A 15,530-nucleotide genomic window follows, 5' to 3' on the forward strand; every position below is an offset into this window, starting at 1 on the left:
GAATTTTGCAGGGAAGTCATGCTAGTCAGGAATGCCCTTATAACTCCAGCTTTATCAATGCTGAGGTTCTTGTAGGGACTAGCTCCAAGGATTAGACTATTTTCCAATTACAAGCTACCAGTTCCAACGCTTTGCTTACCATCCAAATGCAACTTTTCAGAGTTCATGGAAGATGACTGCTTAGGCTCTAATCCTTGGAAGTGTGGGCTGGTGGGGTCAGGCCACAGTGGGAAAGGCACAGGTTCTGATGAAACGTTACTCCGACCCCAGGGCTGGCTGCAGTGGACCACATCAATGCTGTTATTCGGGAGGGTGACCCTGAGAACACCCTGCTTGCACTGCAGAGACCAGAGGCCCAGCTGCCCGTTGTCTATCCTTTTGCTGCTGCGATGTATCAGAATGAACTTTTCAACCTCCAGAAGCAGAACGCCATGGTAAGTCAGAAGAGACTTGGTTACAGAGATGTTCATTCTGAGTCCTAGCAACCAGCAGTGCTGCTGAAGACAGGTGAGTGGAGTGGAGTGTCTCCAGCTTGTGCCAGTCACTGGTCTCGTTGGCTTCCCTGTACCAATTCCACACCACCTTCCGCTTCAACTCCTGCCTTTCATCTCCTTAAAGAATCTGAGGGCATAGTTAGGAAATGCAGTCAGGACTCTACACAAATACGCACTTCAAACTAGTTGTTCTTATTTTCTATGTGATTTTTTAAAAACTTGGTATAATTTAATAACAGACTGAAAGTTTTTTTTAATATCTAACTCTCTTGATTTAGATTTCCAGAAATCTGCAACCAAGAGCATTAGCACCATGACTTTGATTTTTGTTAGTGTCTGTTCTTACTATGTTAATGGGATTAAGCAGTAAAATCATATAAGGTTATAGTAAATAAGAGCATATTTATTAGTACAGGATTAACCTAAACAGTGCAACAGAGTGAAAAATCCTAAAGGCAGTGCCAAGAACTTAATGTATGAAAGAGATAATATTTCAAAGACCTGGGAAAAGAAATGAAATCCTTAGAAGCATTTAACCATTTGGGAAAGAAAACATTACCTCACTACACACAATAGAATAAATTTCCAGTATGAAAGGTTATGTGTAAAAAATCATTTAAAAATTAAAGTTCTGAAAAAACATGGAAGGACATTGGATCTTAAAATCAACAACAGTAGTGCTCTACCAAAAAACAAGAGGAGGAAAGCATAAAGCATAAACAGGCAACTCACAAATATACAGGGACATTTTTATCTATAGTACTGAAAAAAGGAAACAAACCATATGTTTAACCAGGAACAGACTGCACACCCTACTATTAAATGGAAAAAATGAGATTGAAATATATAGCATTATCTTGTTTTTTACAATTAGAAAAGGAAAATAGTTTAAAAAACCAAAGTCTCTGTAAATGTTTGCATGAATTAAAAAATAACGAAAAGTGTGTGTCACGAAAGGCCTTGGGTAGTAGGGTTTGTTTTCTTATCCTTGCTTATTAAGACTTACAGTGTTTTATAAATAGCTATTGCAGTATGAACTGTGCACACCACTTGTATGTGAATTTTTTTCAATAGTAAATACTATAGTATGATAGGATACACAGTTGGTTGGATCCGAGGATGCAGAAACTAGGATACAGAAGGATGAGCATGTGGAGGACCAACTTACATGGGGGCAGAGGAGCCCGGTGGGCTACGGTCCACGGGGTCACAAAGAGCCGGACATGACTTAGTGACTGAACAACAACAGCTCTATGGAGATTTTGGACTGCGTGGAGGTTCAGCGCTCCTAACTCTGGTGTTGCTCAGTGGTCAACTCTATTTTGTAATAAAAGAAAAATAAGTTATTTCTTTAAACTGCCTATGGGTTCTCTTGTTCATATTGTCCCCGTTTCTCTAACTCTGAGGCCTAAAGCTACGTACACTCTGACACATTCATCCGTTTTTTCTTTATTTGTCCTCATCTTTTTGGCTGTATACCACTTTAGGTATTTGTGGTGAATCTCAAATGATTCCATTCTGCTCTTTACTTGTAATTTGATACCTTCCTTCTATGTTAAACTCACAGTTAATGTAAGGTCTTTGGATAAAACTTACATGTTCCCTATAAAAACCCTTTTTCCCATTTGCTTTGGAACATAAAATTGTGCTTTGTTAATCTAAAATCAATTCACTGTGAAATTTCCATGGAGAACCAGAAAGCTATAGTGCATTTTGGTATAAATATTATACATACGGAATATACAATATCCTAAATGTAAAGATAGATATCAGGGTTTTAAAAAATTTATTTTCATGCTTACTCTATGTTCCTTCAATAGGATGGAAGAAATAACCCTTTTGAAGCTGGGCCAAGTCAGTATAAAATGGTTAAAAGGAAAAGAATGGTGAAAGGGGCTTTCTGTAACCTGAGACTTGTTTTTTAAATAAGCCTAATCCTTACCTGCTTTTCATTAAGATTTGCCTCACATTTCTTCAAATATCTAGACCCTAGAGTACGTTTAAAATTTCTACCCATTTATAAAAATGTGACTTAGACTAACTTTTTAAAAATTAAAATCTATATTGCTTAATGACTTTGATTTACTTTTCCAGGGTTATCATCTTTAGGTAAAATTCTCCCCTCTTTTCTTTACCCTTAATTCAAACTGAAAGTCATTATTTATACTAATGTCTTACTCTGCACTTAGAGACAGTAACGATGTTATCCAACCGGTGGCTTAATTGTTTGGTAAGACTAAGCCTGTTGGCAGCCAGTATAGCTGCAGATAGGAAGCGGCTATGGCCATGCAGATGCTTATGGAGTCATAACTAAGGATTGTAATTAACTCAATTCCCCAGACGAGCATCTAAGGAAAATCCAGAAGCCACTGACCTGTTCTTGAAAGCCAATGAAAAATAGATGACCAGGCAGCCCTCTTTGTCCTGGGTTCTCACAATCTCTGACTTTTCTGTACTGTTTGAAGTGAACCTTCTGAACCCCCATCACATACATGGGGTGTGTAAATTTGGGCAGCTTATATTACCGTATGTTTCCTAACAGAACTACTTGGCCCATGAGGAGCTCTTGATTGCGGTGGAAATGCTATCTGCTGTAGCTTTACTCAACCAGGCCTTGGAGAGCAGCGATCTTGTGTCTGTGCAGAATCAACTTAGAAGTCCGACAATAGGCTTTAACAATCTGGACGAGATGTATGTGGAACGGTAAGGGAACGTTTTCCAAACTTCCTTTCAGTGCAGAGATGTGTGTTTGGCAGACCTCACAGATGCACGATTTATTCCTTCCTGAAGAAATCCGTATAACCATGCGTGCTTTTTTTTTTTTTTTTTTTTGCCATGCTCATTTTCTTAAAAGCTAATCTACTTTGTTCTAAGAGTCCTTCAAATATTTGAATCCTTCTTCCCAGTTTTCCTTTTAGAGGAACAGAGTCTAAGACGGAGCATCCTATGGCAGTTTCTTACTGTATTATTATTAGCAAAAATTGATAGGCTTAAATAAAATAAATGTTGAATGCATACCTTCCCTTGTGCTTCTTTAGAAAATAACAGAATGTGGAACAGTTGGAAGCAGCCTTAATAATCGTCCAGACCAGTTTCTTAGTTTACTGGCAAGGAAACTGAATCTGTATTTGTGGACCCAAAGTTGGGCAGTTGAGCTTCAAACCTCATTCTTCTGATGGTTAAACCAAAGGACTCCAGAGACCCCAGTGGCTCATGACAGTGGGTAACGATCTCAACTTAGTGTCTTTTATTTCTTGTTCCTGAAATAAGCTACTCAATAGTATAGTTGATAGAATCAAAAACACTATAGCAGATATAGAGAGAAAACTAAGGGCCAGAATCATCAGTCAGGTCAGTTGCTCAGTCGTCTCTGACTCTTTGCGACCCCATGGACTGCAGCACGCCAGGCTTCCCTGTCCATCACCAACTCCCAGAGCTTACTCAAACTCATGTCTATTGAGTTGGTGATGCCATCCAACCATCTCATCCTCTGTCATCCCCTTCTCCTCCCACCTTCAGTCTTTCCCAGCATCAGGGTCTTTTCCAATGAGTCAGTTCTTTGCATTGGGTCGCCAGAGGATTGGAGCTTCAGCTTCAGCATCAGTCCTTCCAGTGAATATCCAGAACAGATTTCCTTTACGACTGACCTCCCTGCAGTCCTAGGGCCAGGATAAGGAGCCCAATTAGAAAGAAAGAGAAGTCGCTCAGTTGTGTCCAACTCTTTGCAACCCCATGGACTGTAGCCTGCCAGGCTCCTTCATCCATGGGATTCTCTGGGCAAGAATACTAGAGTCGGTTGCCATTTCCTTCTCCGGTGGATCATCCTGACCCAGGGATCGAACCCAGGTCTCCCACACTGGAGGCGGATTCTTTACCAGCTGAGCTACCAGGAAAACCCTCATTTTACTTATAAGTGAGCAGTTATGGGTGATCAAGGGCTCAGACTCTCTTCGAGCAGCTTCCTTTGCTTAAGCAAAAGGGACAAAGGGAAAGGAACACTCTCATACAGAGGTGGATGTCACCAGAGTGAACCCTGCCATTCTGGATGTGAGGCCAATTAGAGGTTAAGACAAAGTGAAGTCACTCAGTCGTATCCGACTCTTTGTGACCCCATAGACTGTAGCCTACCAGGCTCTTCTGTCCATGGGATTTTCCAGGCAATAGTACTGGAGTGGATTGCCATTTCCTTCTCCAGGTTAAGACAAAAGCCCAAGTTAAAACGAGTGAATTTCCATCTTGGATTCTTGTGACCACCAGGGGGAGATGTCTGCATAGATCTTGACAAAAGCACTTACTGGTTCTGGAATTGCTGAAGTAGGTAATTCTCTTGAGTGACGTACAGTCCAGTCGTACAGGAGACATAAAGACTTGCTAGATTTTTTTTAAATGGTATTTGACCACTTGTCTATGTAGAGAATGGCCCCAAAGTAGTAGAACAGTCACCAGGGAAGCCCTAGTAGAACAGTGGCCTTTGCTTGTTTTTGGTCATCTTGGAAAAACTGATGTTCTTATGCAACTTAATTTGACGACTTGGTTTCTATAACTTGTTAGAGTCTATTTCCAAGGTAATTTATTTTGACCTCTGCTGTTTATGTTAATAGCGCCATCCTCTCCTCCAAGCTTAGACACCTCCCGTTAACGTGAGTTTTTCTCTGCGTTTGTGAGATACCCTTGAGCTATGCATAGCCTGCTCACTTTTCCCCAGACAGTAGCCAGTATGTGTGCACCGCACCTCTGCATAACGTTTCCATTTCCCAGTGAGCACTTCATTTAGACATTTCACTTTTGCTTTTGAAATGACCTCCAAATTGGTCTTGCTCTGTCTCTGCCGTCCTCATTCATTCTTTTCTAACTAGGCTTTTCTGCTTTCTCAGTTAGAGAAGGCAGAGTTGGTCTCTTCGTTATGAAGCCTAACGGTCTAACGGGACTTGTTGATGAGATCATTTTCAAGACACAGAGCATCCCTGCGACCTCCCTCTAAATGACAGTACCCCCTCCCTCCAAATCACCCACTTTGAGGATTAAAAATCCTCTCTTCCTGTATCTCAATTTACAAATAACCCATTAAGGAAATGGACCCACACCCCATTTGAGAACCTGTGATTTTCAACTGGGGACATGAATAGGCTTTAGAGTGCAAATATTCTGTATGAAAGACTTCTAAAATTTTATTTTAAAATAAAATAACATATTTTAGCACTTTCCAGGTCACCTGGATGACCCAATACCAACAGGAGTTTCCTGAGCCCCTTTGGTTCTTACACGGATTGTTGCTTTGGTCCCAAGTGGTCTCCTGCAGCCTCAACATCTCAGTTTACACGCTAGCTTTTAACCAGGTTCTTGGAAGCCCAAGAGGGCAGGTTTTCAACTTTAAGAAACACCTGGGGTAACAGGCAAATTTGGCCTTGGAATACGGAATGAAGCAGGGCAAAGACTGATAGAGTTTTGCCAAGAAAATGCACTGGTCATAACAAACACCCTCTTCCAACAGCACAAGAGAAGACTCTATACATGGACATCACCAGATGGTCAACACCGAAAGCAGATTGATTATATTCTTTGTAGCCAAAGATGGAGAAGCTCTATACAGTCAACAAAAACAAGACCAGGACCTGACTGTGGCTCAGACCATGAACTCCTTATTGCCAAATTCAGACTTAAATTGAAGAAAGTAGGGAAAACCACTAGACCATTCAGGTATGACCTAAATCAAATCCCTTCTGATTATACAGTGGAAGTGAGCAATAGATTTAAGGGCCTAGATCTGATAGATAGAGTGCCTGATGAACTATGGAATGAGGTTCGTGACATTGTACAGGAGACAGGGATCAAGACCATCCCCATGGAAAAGAAATGCAAAAAAGCAAAATGGCTGTCTGGGGAGGCCTTACAAATAGCTGTGAAAAGAAGAGAAGCGAAAAGCAAAGGAGAAAAGGAAAGATATAAACATCTGAATGCAGAGTTCCAAAGAATAGCAAGAAGAGATAAGAAAGCCTTCCTCAGCGATCAATGCAAAGAAATCGAGGAAAACAACAGAATGGGAAAGACTAGGGATCTCTTCAAGAAAATCAGAGATACCAAAGGAACATTTCATGCAAAGATGGGCTCAATAAAGGACAGAAATAGTATGGACCTAACAGAAGCAGAAGATATTAAGAAGAGATGGCAAGAATACACAGAAGAACTGTACAAAAAAGATCTTCACGACCCAGTTAATCACGGTGGTGTGATCACTGACCTAGAGCCAGACATCCTGGAATGTGAAGTCAAGTGGGCCTCAGAAAGCATCACTACAAACAAAGCTAGTGGAGGTGATGGAATTCCAGTGGAGCTATTCCAAATCCTGAAAGATGATGCTGTGAAAGTGCTGCACTCAATATGCCAGCAAATTTGGAAAACTCAGCAGTGGCCACAGGACTGGAAAAGGTCAGTTTTCATTCCAATCCCAAAGAAAGGCAATGCCAAAGAATGCTCAAACTACCGCACAATTGCACTCATCTCACATGCTAGTAAAGTAATGCTCAAAATTCTCCAAGCCAGGCTTCAGCAATACATGAACCGTGAACTTCCTGATGTTCAAGCTGGTTTTAGAAAAGGCAGAGGAACCAGAGATCAAATTGCCACCATCTGCTGGATCATCAAGAAAGCAAGAGAGTTCCAGAAAAGCATATATTTCTGCTTTACTGACTATGCCAAAGCCTTTGACTGTGTGGATCACAATAAACTGTGGAAAATTCTGAAAGAGATGGGAATACCAGACCACCTGATCTGCCTCTTGAGAAATTTGTATGCAGGTCAGGAAGCAACAGTTAGAACTGGACATGGAACAACAGACTGGTTCCAAATAGGAAAAGGAGTTCATCAAGGCTGTATATTGTCACCCTGTTTATTTAACTTATATGCAGAGTACATCATGAGAAACGCTGGACTGGAAGAAACACAAGCTAGAATCAAGATTGCCGGGAGAAATATCAATAACCTCAGGTATGCAGATGACACCACCCTTATGGCAGAAAGTGAAGAGGAGCTCAAAAGCCTCTTGATGAAAGTGAAAGTGGAGAGTGAAAAAGTTGGCTTAAAGCTCAGCATTCAGAAAATGAAGATCATGGCATTGGGTACCATCACTTCATGGGAAATAGATGGGGAAACAGTGGAAACGGTGTCAGACTTTATTTTTCTGGGCTCCAAAATCACTACAGATGGTGACTGCAGCCATGAAATTAAAAGACGCTTACTCCTTGGAAGGAAAGTTATGACCAACCTAGATAGCATATTGAAAAGCAGAGACATTGCTTTGCCAACAAAGGTCCGTCTAGTCAAGGCTATGGTTTTTCCTGTGGTCATGTATGGATGTGAGAGTTGGACTGTGAAGAAGGCTGAGCGCCGAAGAATTGATGCTTTTGAACTGTGGTGTTGGAGAAAACTCTTGAGAGTCCCTTGGACAGCAAGGAGATCCAACCAGTCCATTCTGAAGGAGATCAGCCCTGGGATTTCTTTGGAGGGAATGATGCTGAAGCTGAAACTCCAATACTTTGGCCACCTCATGCAAAGGGTTGACTCATTGGAAAAGACTCTGATGCTGGGAGGGATTGGGGGCAGGAGGAGAAGGGGACGACAGAGGATGAGATGGCTGGATGGCATCACTGACTCGATGGACGTGAGTCTGAGTAAACTCCGGGAGTTGGTGATGGACAGAGAGGCCTGGTGTGCTGTGATTCATGGGGTCGCAAAGAGTCGGACACGACTGAGCAACTGATCTGATCTGATAGCTCTCCCTTATGGTCTTAGAGCTTCTTCATAGTACACGGGTGCTGGGCAGGGCCACCTGGCTGTGAATTCTTACAAGGTCACTACCCATTTACCATGACTTCTGCCCTTGGGACTCTGTTTCCCAGAAAGATTCTTTTGCCCAATTCTCACAAGAGTGATACAGGGTTGGCATTGGCTCTGGGCATACGGTGTTCCCAGATTAATTATTCTAAAATGTACTTACGTTTATCATGCGGCTCCCTACGACTGTCCTCTGTTCTCATCTGAATTACCCTCAATGTGGTGTTCTGCTCTTAGCTCTAGCCCTAGTCCTCCTTGTATTTTGTGCTTCAGCCAAGCTGGATCCAGACACACACTGTTCTTTCTGGCTTATCTGCTCATAAGCATACTTGTCTCGCCACTAGAAACACAATGCCTGTCACCCATCTCCACCTAGGGAGCTCTGGAGCTCCCAAGCTATCCCTGCCAGAGATGATGCTTCTGTGAACTAGTCCCATGCTTCTCCCACCCCAGCTAACATCATCTCTTCTGAGAACTAACATGATGTGGTTAAAGGTTAAACATAGCCTTGGAGCCAAACATAATCTGTGTGACTCTTCCTAGCCAAGCCCCTTTCTCTTCATCTGTAAAGCACAGAAACACACACCCAACAGAAGCACCTGCTCTGCATTTGCAGAGCCTCTGTGAGCCTGTCCCAGGCCAGCTGTTCCATCGCTGAGGGTTTCTGTCTGCTTCTCCTTCCTTGGAACTCTGTTACTTCCACTCTTATGTACAACCTCTAATTTTATGACTTTTCCCATGCTCTGCTGTTATACCCTATTTGAGCTTCTTTTTCATCTTAATATGAGCTGAAAGGCTTCCCAGGTGGCGCAAGTGTTCTTGCCTGGAAAACTCCATGGACCGAGGAGCCTGGTGGGCTACAGTCCATGGGATCACATAGAGTCAGACACAAATGAAGCGACTTAGCATAATGGGCTGAAAGCTCCCCGACATAGCGGCTGCATCTTGTCCCTTCTAGTCTCCCGATAGTGCCTGCCACAGGTTTTGTACACAGTTTGTACTTCATAAGCATCTGCTGAATGAAGCTGACATTTTAGTCTTCTTCAAAGCTCCCCAAGTGTGTTAGAAAGGTAATCTTACTAGCCTAACCATAGCAGACCCCAAAGGGAACTCTCAGAAAGGTGGGGAAGGAAAAGACATAGGCCTGTTGGGTCTATATCAACTACAACAAGTTGATATCTTTCGTGCTGGAGACTAATACTCATATGGAACGCCTGTGGAGCTCTGCTGTGTTATTCATCGTATTTTTCCCTTTTACTAGTATTTGTTCATTTACAAGGAAATGGTGGGTGAGTGTGGATTTTATTTTTTTCCTTCTGTTCATCCTTAAGCTTTTCCATTTTGTTCCCACTGGGTCATCATTTAGATGTCAGATATATGAAATGCCTGAAAGGATTTTGCACTTTCTTATAGAATGGCTCCCATCTATAATGGATACTAGTGAGTGCAAGTTGCCGTTTATCCATTGTCATCGTGGTCAGTGTTATTTATTATACGTTGCTACTCATAAGTGGTTCCCTGGTGGCTCAGATGATAATCTGCCTGCAGTGAAAGAGACCCAGATCAATCCCTGAATTGGAAAGATCCCCTGGAAAAGGAAATGGCAACCCATTGCAGTACTCTTGCCTGGAGAATCCCATGGACAGAGGAGCCTGGTAGGCTGCAGTCCGTGGGGTCGTTAGGAGTTGGACACGACTGAGCGACTTCACTTTCACTTTTCACTTTCATGCATTGGAGAAGGCAATGGCAACCCACTCCAGTGTTCTTGCCTGGAGAATCCCAGGGATGGGGGAGCCTGGCGGGCTGCCATCTATGGGGTCGCACAGAGTCGGACACGACTGAAGCAACTTAGCAGCAGCAGCATTAGCAATGAAAGAGATCCAGATCAATCCCTGGATTGGAAAGATCCCCTGGAAAAGGAAATGGGACAGAGGAGCCTGGTGGGCTACAGTCCATAGGGTTGCAAAGAGTCAAACATGACTGAAGTGACTTAGCATGCACGCAAATGTAGAAAAGTATTTTCTTAGGTTTATAACTCTTGATAAGGTGAGAATCTCACACAGGACCTTGAGACACTTTCAAGCCTGTGTTTGGTAATGCCTTGTTCAGACACAGAAAATGAGTCCTCCCCCCCACTTCCTATTCTGAATGATATTTTTCTCTTTCAAGCTACACCCAATGGAAGACATCTCAGTGTCACCCTGGAGTGTGCAGAACTTTGAGAAAACCTGTCACAATGAGAAAACAGTTATAGATTCAATGCAGTGTTACTTCTTTGAACCTCTGCTGTAAATCTGTTGGTTCTATTCAGAAGTCAAATTGCAAAGTGAATCAGTATATACGTAGAGGATTGATCTTCACTTCTCTGGTATAAAGATGCACAAGCAAATTAAACTATTGGGTTTCTAAACTTTGGCCTGGAATAACTTACTCATGTGAGCTTATGGTTGTAACTTTGTTTCTATAATTTCAAATGGGAAAATTGATTACTAAGAAACGAAAGTCTCTTAGTAATATGTCAAGATGAAGTATCAGATTATCTTTTTCCTCAAAATTTCTCAAGACAAGAAAAATAATCAGCGCATCAACCAAGTTCTGTTCTCCAGAAGGTGAGGAGGAGGGTCAGGGGTCCGATTGAGGTGTAAGAGTGGGATGACAGGGAGCAGACACAGGTGCGAGGTAGTAGCTGTGTGAAGCCTGAGGAATGGACAGGTGAAGAGGAATTCCAGGACATTCTAGTTCAACTCACGCACCACCTCGTCAAGAAAACAGGCAGTGAAGTCGCATAATCTTCACCAAGGTTTCTGGAACTGCAGTTGCATTTTATTTGATTTGTCGTTGGGTGTATGTATTAGGCTACAAGGTAACCCAGCTATGTTAGGGTTACAGTAAAAAAAAAAAAAAGAAAGGTGGGGGGGGCTCTCAAGGCTTGGATTTGGTGAAGGAAAGAGAAAAGAAAAAAAGGACCTTTGATGGAAAGATTAGAAGCCATGGTAATTCTGAATTTTACATCATAATAGTCATCTGGAGTCTGAGCAGAACCAAGACATACAAAGGAAAGGAAAAATAGTTACTAAAAAAAACTAGTAACTTCACAAAGTTAAGGAGGTTGAGGTTTCTTTGCTTGAGATAAATGCAAGATTGGAATTTGAGGGACTTTTTATTAAAAAACCTTTGTGCCCAGAAGTATTTGAAGGACAGAAACAACATTAGTCTAAGTGAGCTTGGTGTATGTTGACAGAGCTGCGCAAGACACTTTTACTTGCCTTTCTACTCTTTCTCTAACTTCATAACATCACATTGGGCCACGTGTGTCAAACTTAAGATGTCTGCCAAATTTAAGACGCGTAACATGAGCGAAGAATGAATGTCTCTGATAGGCGCTATGCTTGTTTTCTCTCCTACAGTTATGCAAATGCTCTTCTCGCCATTAAACTGGAAGCCTTATCCCAAGAGCAAGATACCTTAAGCTGGAATGAAATTCAGAATTGTATCGATATGGTTAATATCGAAATTCAAGAAGAGAATGACCGTAAGTATGGAAGAGTTTCCTTCCCTAGTTATGGTGGGAGAATGAGGTAGCTGGACAGCACAGATCTCTAGATCAGGGCTGCCAATCTTTTGCTCATGGAGCCCTATGAGTAAACATTCTTCTTACAGGTATGTATGTATTTATATATAAATGTTATTTCTGTGCTACTATCCCAATGTGTTATAAACATTACAAAGCAAACATAAGACATAAAAGAATAGAATAAAATACATGAATACAAGTCCTAACTTTTAAAATTTCCTGGTACTTGAGCTTCCCTGATGGCTCAGCAGGTAAAGAATCTGCCTGCAACGCAGAAAAGCCGCAGGTTTGATCCCTGGCTCAGGAAAATCCCCTGGGGAAGGAAATGGCAGCCCACTCCAGTATTCTTGCCTGGAAAACCACAAGGAAAGAGGAACCTGGTGGGCTACAGCCCAAAGGGTCCCAAAGAGTTGGACATGACTGAGTGACTAAGCACATGCACACTTGAAAAATGACTAAAGAACTCAGTTTTTCTAAGCACTCAACTTTATTTTGACCTTTCATTTGTGTATTATTCTGAAATATGACACATATTTGGAGAAGGCAATGGCAACCCACTCCAGTGTTCTTGCCTGGAGAATCCCAGGGACGGGGGAGCCTGGTGGGCTGCCGTCTATGGAGTCGCACAGTTGGACACGACTGAAGCGACTTAGAAGCAGCAGCAGCATGACACATATTCCTGCTCTAAGAAGAAATTACAACACAGTCTAACTATTGTTTATGATCTCAAATCATGGTGATTTGCTGTGTTTCTAGAACTTAGGAGCTCTCAGAATGTTTTGTCCTAGTTTATTTTCGTAAGGTTTTACAACAGATGAATGTATGAAGATGTAGTGTGTGTGCATGTGTGTGTCTGTGTCTGTGTGATGGAATACTATTCAGCCATAAAAAAGAATAAAATTTTGCCATTTGCAACAATATGGATGGACTAGAAGAGCATTATGCTAACTGAAACGTCATACAGAGAAAGGCAAATACTGTATGAGATCACTAATATGCGGAATCTAAATAATACAACTAGTGAATGTGACAAAAAAGAAGCAGAGTCACAGATCTCTCGTGGAACAAACTGGTGGTTACCAGTGGGGAGAGGGAAGGTGGGAGCGGCCAGTGGGAGTACAAACTATTGGGTATAAGATAGGCTTACGGATGGACTTACAACATGGGAAATAAAGCCAATATTTGTATAAAAAAGATAAAAATGCTTAAGCTCTATGCTTACTCTTTATAAACATAACCAAAGTTTACAATGTTTTGTTCTAGTTTGTTTTGGTTAAGCTCTTAGATCTGGCCTTCTAATACAGTATCTCATTTTGTTATACTACAGTCACTGGAGATAAAACATTTGACTTTGTTCATTGCATTCGCAGAGTCTTCTTCACTTTCTTTATGACTTTCTGTGAGCCCTGTGCCCAGTATCAAGGCCAGGTTTACTTTTTGGCTAAACAACTTCTCACTCTAGACCTCTCGTAGAAAGCAGGGTCCGAGGGTGCTGCCTGGACGTGGCGTACCGTAGATGCCACTGTTAGACTGATTGCTAAACTTTTTTTCATTTTGTCCTTTTCAAGAGTTGTCTACAGATCTGTTTCCCCTTTTGTGACTGCAGGACTTTCTGCTGCCTCTCTGCATTTGGGGATCCCTGCCATCAGATAGCTGACTCTCTACCCACTTGGATCTTTTCTGGCCTGTTGGCTGGGGAGCTAGTGGTTCTTGCCAGATGTTAGTTGTGAGGAAAGCAGTAATTTAAGCAGATGCTCAGCATCATCAGTGGGGGCTCGGGGTGTGGGGCAGGACACTGGTGTGTGTCCTGTTGCAAAGCTCAGGCGCCCAGCCTCCTGCCTTCCTCCTTGGCCCCCTGGCTCCACACTTGCAGAGTGCAGCCATGGTTTGGGTGCTTTGGCTAAGGCCACTCAAATGTTGGCAAAGCACAAAATTATGTTGCATCGTTGTTTTCTAACATTTTCCCTATTCTTTGTGACCATATGCGCAATCCAAGTTTGCTTCGGTGATTTCTGTATGTCCTGCTAATACAGGTGAAGATGTATCAATTCTCAGTGCTGAATGAAGATAGTTTTATTCTCATTCTTGACACTGACAAGGGGGAGGAGGGACCTGCCACTTTTTGTCCCAGATTGTCAGATAGAGCCTTTGCTTTTACCAGGAAAAGAAAAACCGTAACATGTATATAACTTTGAAAGAAAGTGGTCTTTTGTAGGTAAATTGGACGGGTGGCGGGGCGGGGCATACCACACAGCTTGGGGGATCTTAGTTCTTCAATCTAGGATTTAATCCGTGCCCTCAGCAATGAAAGCTTGGAGTCCTGACTCTGGACCGCCAGTGATTTCCTTGTAGGTGGATACTTTTTTGGTTTATTTATATTTTTTGGTTGCACTGGGTCTTTGTTGCTGCATGCAGGCTTTCTCTAGTTGCGGCGAGCGGGGGCTCTCTTCCTTGTGGTGCCCGGGTTTCTCATTGCGAAAGCTTCTCTTGTTGCGGAGCACAGATTCTAGGTGCCTGGGCTTGGTAGCTGGGGCATTCAGTTTACTTGCTCGCCACATGTAGAATCTTCCTGGACCAGGGATCAAACCTGTGTCCCCTGCATTTTCAGGTGGATTCTTATCCACTGCACTAGCAGGGAAGTCCTAGATGAATACTTTTAAGCAAAATTTCTTTAGATTTGTGTGGCATTTATCTAAGTAGCTATACTATTAAGTTATTCTCCATGAGATGTATCATACAGCAATTATCACATTTCTTTTAGCCGTCTCAGTTCAGTTCAGTCGCTCAGTTGTGTCCGACTCTTTGCGATCCCATGAACCGGCAGCATGCCAGGCCTCCCTGTCCATCATCAACTCCCAGAGTCCACCCAAACCCATGTCCATTGAGTCGGTGATGCCATCCAACCATCTCATCCTCATCGTCCCCTTCTCCTCCTGCCCTCAATCTTTCCCAGCATCAGGGTCTTTTCAAACAAGTCAGTTCTTCGCATGAGGTGGTCAAAGTATTGGAGTTTCAGCTTCAACATCAGTCCCTCCAATGAACACCCAGGACTGATCTCCTTTAGGATGGACTGGTTGGATCTCCTTGCAGTCCAAGGGACTCTCGAGTCTTCAACACCACAGTTCAAAAGCATCAATTCTCTGGCGCTCAGCCTTCTTCACAGTCCAACTCTCACATCCATACATGACCACTGGAAAAACCATAGCCTTGACTAGATGGACCTTTGTTGGCAAAGTAATGTCTCTGCTTTTTAATATGCTATCTAGATTGGTCATAACTTTCCTTCCAAGGAGCAAGCGTCTTTTAATTTCATGGGTGCGGTCACCATCCACAGTGATTTTGGAGCCCAGAAAAACAAAGTTAGCCAGTGTTTCCCCATCTATTTGCCATGAAGTGATGGCACTGGATGCCATGATCTTAGTTTAACCATCTAGAAACTAATATTTCCTTTCTAGGGGACTTAATATAAAAGATTTAACTTCTGTCTATTTTCGTTTGTCGTTTTGTCAAAATGGAGTATTTTTACTTAAAGTTCTTGAAGTATTGGGAGAAGGAAATGGCAACCCCCTCCAGTGTTCTTGCCTGGAGAGTCCCATGGACATGGGAGCCTGATGGGCTATGAGGTCCATGGG

The 15,530-nt window shown here is 42.5% G+C and overlaps 1 protein-coding gene across 2 annotated transcripts in view; it reads left to right on the plus strand.

Annotated features, from left to right (window-relative positions):
• Positions 1 to 15,530, plus strand: part of IQGAP2 (IQ motif containing GTPase activating protein 2) — a 307,710-nt gene that overhangs the window by 195,923 nt on the left and 96,257 nt on the right. For both annotated transcript variants that reach the window (XM_061430007.1, XM_061430008.1), the window contains exons 10-12: positions 271 to 434; positions 3,037 to 3,197; positions 11,732 to 11,856. In XM_061430007.1, the coding sequence (XP_061285991.1) occupies positions 271 to 434; positions 3,037 to 3,197; positions 11,732 to 11,856 (450 nt within the window). The remainder of the gene's footprint in view (positions 1 to 270; positions 435 to 3,036; positions 3,198 to 11,731; positions 11,857 to 15,530) is intronic.

This window comes from Bos javanicus, chromosome 10, assembly GCF_032452875.1.
Source record: "Bos javanicus breed banteng chromosome 10, ARS-OSU_banteng_1.0, whole genome shotgun sequence".
Lineage (NCBI taxonomy): Eukaryota > Metazoa > Chordata > Mammalia > Artiodactyla > Bovidae > Bos > Bos javanicus.